Here is a 6,975-nt window from a genome sequence, read left to right on the forward strand (position 1 = left end):
CATTATATACATCAAGTGAAAAACGTTCAAGAGGCATAGTTTAAATGTAACATTGTATGTTGACGTTGAAGTTATACATTTCTTGATATTCTGTAATAAAAAGAAGTTTATTTTTCCCAAATACTGTTTAAATACAAATGGATCTAAAAAAAAAAAAAAACTTATATCACTGACATTTTAAGTTAACACGCATAACATTATAAAATGTATCTTTTTTAGAACAGAACTCGAAGCACTTCTTGTAAGATGCTGACTACTTACTGTCATGCTGTATTTACTTTTATTATTAAGATTTGTGCTCTTTTTTTCACATCATAATGTTACTCACAGTCAGTGTCCGTTACAACTGCATAATCTATATGCATTTAGCTTTCGCTGTCTGATTCACCTTGTGACTTTATGTTAGATGGTTTCAAAGTGCTTTTGTTGTCCTGTTTTGCAGTGCTGGAAAGGTCAATCGCCATATCCCCGGGCTCTTCCATTGTAGTTGCATTATTTGCCCACTCGATGTTGCTGTCTTTCACTTTTTCTTCTAAAACAGATTCGGAATGACTTGATTCTGTTATTTTGCTGGGCTTCTTTGCTGGATCTAAAGACTTTTTGTGCATACCTAATAAAAAAAAGGTAAGAAGATTTTATGTCACAAATGTACTTGTTGTATTGGCTACCAGTAAACTCTAAATTAGGCAAATTTGTTGTTGTTGTTGTTGTTGTTGTTGTTGTTGCTGCTGTTGTTGTGTAGAATTTGCATACATTGCTTAGGCAATATTAAGCTAAATGATCTAATATAATAATTTGAATAACACTATGTAACACAATTTTTGTTCCTGGGTAGTAAGTGTTATTTCCTAATTACTTATGCCTCAAAAGTATAGAAAATGGCTATTATTCCCCACAAACTTTGCTTTTGTGACCAGGACACTGATATTTCAAAATATCACTATTATCAATGTATTTACAGTATAATCGTAAATCTCGAACAACTACTCACTTCTAAATCTTTTGTAGTCATGTTTGTATTACTTTAGTATAAATATATGTTAATTTGTATTCATATGTTGTTTTTTTCTGACTTTATGTAAACGAAAAGACACACATTTGCCCGTTTTCCCATTGATAATAGTGATATTTTGAAATATCACTGTCCTGGTCACAAAAGCAAAATTTGTGGGGAATAATAGCCATTTTCTATACTTTTGAGGCATAAGCAATTAGGAAATAACACTTACTACCCAGGAACAAAAAAAAAAATGTTACACGGTGTAATCACTGCACTCTGTATGACGCAGTGTATTACGGCAACATTTTAAAACAATAACATTAGTATTCTCTCACCTAGCAGCCAGGGGGCGCAAGATCCCATCATTCCAGTTTTAGCTGAGTTGATAATTGATTCTGGAAGCGGTATGGAATGCCGCACCATTGCTCCATATAACCCGTATTCAGCCATCACGCTGCTTCTACCCCAACATTTCTCACGCTTCCTCCACTTTGCTCTCCGGTTTTGAAACCACACCTAGAATAGAAATCACCATAACAGAAACATTTCAAGCATGGCTCAAACAATTGCAAATGACAAAAGCTAAAAGCTAAGTTTTTTTTTTTTTTTTTTTTTTTTTTTTCAAACTTGCAAATTGATCCGAGCTTATAACTAGTGCAGGAATAAAAACAAGTAACCCCAAATAATAAATGTATTTGACCAGTCCTACGCTGTAATCGTCTGCAATGTTTGCCAAACTCAAGAGCACGTTTAAGTTTAATTCCACGACTCCTGTTGTTGTTACCTGTATTCTGTCTTCAGGCAATTCCGTTTTCATAGCCAACATTTCTCTTGCATAGACATCTGGGTAGTGAGCTTCGTGAAACGCCTTCTCCAACTCTTCCAGCTGAAGAGCAGTAAATACTGTCCTGGAAATCAGAGGGAACACGTTGAGAAAACAGTATAGTCTAAAATTATGTAAAATAAACATACAAAAAATAGTTTTATATAGGCTAATTCTTAAACATTTAATTTTACAGCACAGCTTAGCATAAACATTTTATCTGTGAGCTTGTGTAGGCTACTCATTCATAGTATTTTCAACGAATGTACACATCTGTGCCTTAATATTTTAATTAAGAAAAAAAAAAGCCAAGTGTGTGTGTTGCTAATTAACTATGCACATGTAATATAGCACACGAGAGGTCTTGATATTCCAAATGATGGGGAAACTAAAAATAAGCATAATGGCAGGTCAAGTGTCATGCATAATATTTGTGTTTTATTTAGTTATTCTATAGTAACCTGTTTTTTTTTTTAAAACTAGCTGGTAAATTATCACATTAAAAACGTATAAGAAAATACCAGAAATATTTGAAGAAAAAAAAACTGAAATACACCTGTGTCGCCTCTTTTTCCGCTTATTCTGAGAGTTTGCTGAGTTTTTGAGGTCGTTGCGGTCTCCGGAAAAACTGTCATCGTCTAAAGGATTACAAGAAGTACATTTTAAATGCTGTCTTTTAATATTACAGTACCGGTATTAAGATAACTATTGATATGTGGTTTATAACAGAATATGCCATTAAACAGATCACTTCAATGTTGTCAACGTGGCACATGCAAGTTGTTAACAAAAATCAAAGTTAATTTACATGTGCACGGTTCCTTATGGTATTTTTATTTCTAAATTCCCACATAAATGTATTCCATAAAGGCTATATGGATTACATACCGCGTTTCAAGATGCTTTCAAGAAATGTATCGTTACAATAAATGCACATGGAATATAATTCTAGGTATATTAAATATGATGTTTTAAAGCCTGTACTCTTTGAATACGATTAATTGTTGCTGATAGTTTGCAAAACTAAGCTACTATTGCGCTATGTTTATGGTACAGAACTATTCTGAAAAAAAGAAAAATACTATCAATTATGTATGGATTCTTATTACAACTGTACTATTAAAATAACTATACAATGAGATTGTAACTGTACAAATGGTGTCAGGTCACTTTGGAGTGGTAATGATACGAAAGGAACACGTTTTGTTTCAGCACTAATGAAATGCATAGCCCTCAATGGACAGCTCCCACGAAAATGCGCCAAAGTGTGCGTTTCATTTAAAAGTCTTACAAATACTGGTAGTTTTCAACTTCCGTTTTAAATTACCTGCCACTATTTAGCAATATAAAACGAAAATGATTTACTATAGATTTCTGAAATAAAACACTCTTCTCGATCTTTTATTTTGAAACATAGCGATGTAGGTAAATGTACCCATTCTGTTTAGGCTTCTGTTTTGTTAAGCAAGTACAACGTTAAATAATTCATGTTACTTATTTTAACGTCCCACAACCTAAAACTCATAATAATAATAATAATAATAATAATAATAATAATAATAATAATAATAATAATAATAATACATCAACACCATTAAAACAAAGTACCAGAGTAGTTTTCCTTGTGTTGCTCCACATTCTGCATAAACTGGCTTTCTGTCCGGGTCTGAAGAAGAGGGATGTGACGCGGAAGGAAGCAGGGTGCTCCTGAGGGTTGCTGAGCTGCCAAACTGCACAAGAACCCCAGACCGAGGGGCAAGGACCCCCCTGAAAACGCAAATCCCCCCATCCTGGCACCGTGACCCTCTCCATTGGAACCGACTCCAGGATCAGCAGAGGGCTGCAACTCCGTCTCCAAACCAAGGAGATCTGTGATGGCGAAGCCTTTAGATTTAAAACCAGATCCGTTCAGTCTCACGGATTTCTCGTTTCCAATACTGGGGGCTAAGGTTTTTCCCTTTGGATTTCCATCAGAGGCCTCTCTTCCAGTCATGGCTCTCAACTATCTCTTAACTTTCAATTATCTCTTAACTTTCACTTTCTTGACCTGAAGATCAGAACGATGGAAGTAAAGCGAGTAATGGGAGAACAATTTATCCTGTTCCCAATCTACAAGTACACGTCCCAGGTCCAATCAGCTCAAAGGGGACCTGTCACTGTTAAGTAGGCGTTTCTCCTTTTTCAATCCAAAAGGATTAATTGCCAATTTTTACTTTAAATCTGATAAGGATTTTTTTTTCTCAATTGGTCATGTCTTTTTTCTCTTGATGTCAGATTTCATTTACCTCTACATCTGTTTGAGGCATATTACCATAAAACCTCCGAGAGTTTATACTTGGTTTATGGGTTAAAATATGGGTATAACTCTGCACATTAAATATTTACTGCACATTTTAATGTAAGTATGAATAACATCAAGTGGTACATTGAACCTACATTGCTAAGGCGCAAAAAATAATGTAAAATCAATTATATTTATTTTTTTTTATTTATAGACTATGAGTTCAGACTCTCTTTTAAAAACAATACACAGACAAATACAAACCTGGGTACATTTTTTCAATGAACGTGTAGCTTAATTTAAGATTGGGGATGCTCTGTAAAATATATACTTCCACTTTTTGCAGTGTGCAAATTAATTTTAAAAAATTAATTACATTATTAACGCAAAATCATACACAAACTAACCAGTCAGACAGTGTGATGTAAATATTCTTTGGTCACTAAAGTTTAGTGTACAATGAAACTACACTCACTAAACATTAAAGTTGTTGGGTCATTAAATTAATCAGGGCATGTGTTAAGGATTTAATAAATCACTTTTTAAAACTCATTTTCTGGTGACATACATTTTGACACGCAAACGCAGATTAACCAGCACAAGCTAAACGGTAAATCACAGGCGTAGCAGAATATTTCAGATATTTAAACTGTAGTCAAACTTGCCCAAGGGATCCCCAGAAAATTCTTGAAACTCCAGTCTTTCATAAAGCAACACCTGTATGTAATCTATGTACGTGATGTTTCATTGTTGGTGTGAGAGAGAAAGGCCTAAAACCCACAGACAGTATACAGTACATTAACTGTGCAAACATGTTAATTTCATTGCTGTACACTTTTTCTTTTTTGTTTGCAACGTCCCTTTTCCATTCATTTTAAGTTGGGGGTTCCTATTATAATTGTTTATAAATAGGTCACCTAAACAACATTTTTGAGAACACCTTCTGTTAATCAAATGAATAGTTTTTCTTACCAATCACTCAGTCCACAGTCTACTTATAGGCCAATATATAACTGGTCTATACATTTTTCATAAGGTAGGTCTTATCTTTGTTTACAGGTGTTATTTATATATATATATATATATATATTAATATATATATATAGATATAATATCTATATATATATATATATATATAAAGTCTACACACTAAGTAGTTTCAAGTGAAGTGTATCTTAAATTCCATTCTACATTCATCATAATGCAGTCAGAAAAATCAATTTATTAACCCAATATGTACCAAATACATTTTTCTTTGAAAAAAATTAAAAAGCAAGCTGTATTTATATAATTTGACACAATACATCTGAACTTCACTTTTATGGTTAACGTAATTAGTGTAAGTTATCATAACTAAAAACAAAAAATGCTCCAAAAAAATTACAAAGTAGCTTGTTCTCAAGTAAGGACAATAGCATTTAAAATAAAAGTTAAATTCATGATAGTAACATATATGGGGTCTGTGAGTTGCACTTTGCACATTCTTAAATAAGTTCCAGACAAATGTATTTACATAAAATGTTTTCTTTTTAGTTAATATTTTTAATGCAACCACAAACAAACGTGTGTGTGTGTGTGTGTGTGTGTGTGTGTGTGTGTGTGTGTGTGTGTGTGTGTGTGTGTGTGCGCGCACGCGCAAAGACTGGATCATTTTAAATCAGTACAAGTTTTTGCAGACCAACATTTGCACCTGGACAGCTATAGCCAGCCTCATCTGTTTACGCCAATGATCTACAGATAGCTTACACCAAGTGCTTCTGTGAGAATCTCTTTTTGATTAGGATTCTTTCTGCTAAACATGTAGATTAAGCAAGGGCCTTCTGACAAAGATAATCACAAGGGGAGCGCGCATTAACTTTAGATTATTAAAGAAGGACCCCAATCTCCCTTTACAAGCTGTTCCCGGGATTAACAAAATAATAACTTTCATTTAGGATAATTGTAATTTGAATTGCAGGGATATTTATGGTTTGTTAGTCATGGTTCCAGTTTATGTTAGGTCACAAAGGAGTGGCATTTAAGGGTTTAATTATTTAGTCTTCACCCTTGGGAATGGCCAGCATCGCCTTGGCAGGGTGTTCATATTGACTTTTCTGGACCATTCATGGGGATGATGTATCTGGTAATGGTTGACGCATACTCTAAGTGGCCTGAGTCTTACTACTACTATATGGACCATAGATGTCCTTAGAAGTTTGTTTACCAAAATTGTAGTTCCTGGGCAGTGGGACAGTGATAATGTAACCACAGTTTACTGCAGAAGAGTTTTAAACATTCTTGAAGAAAAAATGAATTTATCACACAACCTCCGGTCCATATCACCTGTCCACAAATGGATTGGCTGAGAGATATGTCCAAACACTAAATCATGTACTTCGCACTATGTCTGGTGAGAAAGGTTCATTGCAGCAGAAACTTGCTACATGGTGGAAGTTGCTCCAGATGTGTTGTGGCACGGCAGTATCAATCAGCTATTGACATCTACTGCTGTACTGGAAGAGGATTTTCTGGACTGTTGATGTTCCCTCACCAATCTCAGAACACAACCTCACCTGTACCATCCATGCTGAGAACCATTGTGATGAAGAGGCACCATCACAAGGAAGTCATTTTCTTGAAGCTCCAAGAAGCTTATCAGTTTCAGAGATACATAATCTTGAGAGAAAACGTAACCCACCTAAGAGATTTGATCTGTAAATAACAGGCCAACTGTTTAAATGTATATATAGTTTTATGAACAAACATGGACAATTTAAAAGGGGAGTAACTGTAGGGAGGAGATTGTTATATATTAAATAGTGACAAATCTGAAGAGTAGAACCTCTTGACGAGTTACGCGATAATTATGTTTATTGAATCTGCTGACCCCAA

At 34.5% G+C, this 6,975-nt stretch overlaps 1 protein-coding gene across 1 annotated transcript; it reads right to left on the reverse strand.

Moving 5' to 3' along the window:
* Positions 1–365: 365 nt before the first annotated feature.
* On the reverse strand, positions 366–3,816 carry vsx1 (visual system homeobox 1 homolog, chx10-like). The gene is made up of 5 exons (XM_041249311.1): positions 3,432–3,816; positions 2,380–2,461; positions 1,785–1,908; positions 1,336–1,516; positions 366–610 (listed from the first exon to the last, which is right to left on the reverse strand). The coding sequence occupies exons 1-5, from the start codon at positions 3,814–3,816 to the stop codon at positions 366–368; spliced, it is 1,017 nt and encodes a 338-aa protein (XP_041105245.1).
* Positions 3,817–6,975: the final 3,159 nt, after the last annotated feature.

The sequence above is a fragment of the Polyodon spathula genome, chromosome 5, assembly GCF_017654505.1.
Source record: "Polyodon spathula isolate WHYD16114869_AA chromosome 5, ASM1765450v1, whole genome shotgun sequence".
Taxonomy (NCBI): domain Eukaryota; kingdom Metazoa; phylum Chordata; class Actinopteri; order Acipenseriformes; family Polyodontidae; genus Polyodon; species Polyodon spathula.

Excerpts from the sequence above, each read along its gene's own strand:
- vsx1 (XM_041249311.1), bottom strand. The coding sequence starts at position 3,816 with ATGACTGGAAGAGAGGCCTCTGATGGAAATCCAAAGGGAAAAACCTTA. Across the intron at positions 2,462-3,431 it reads ACACAAGGAAAACTACTCTG|ACGATGACAGTTTTTCCGGA; the intron begins GTACTTTGTTTT and ends GTAATCCTTTAG. Across the intron at positions 1,517-1,784 it reads TGCCTGAAGACAGAATACAG|GTGTGGTTTCAAAACCGGAG; the intron begins GTAACAACAACA and ends TTTCTATTCTAG.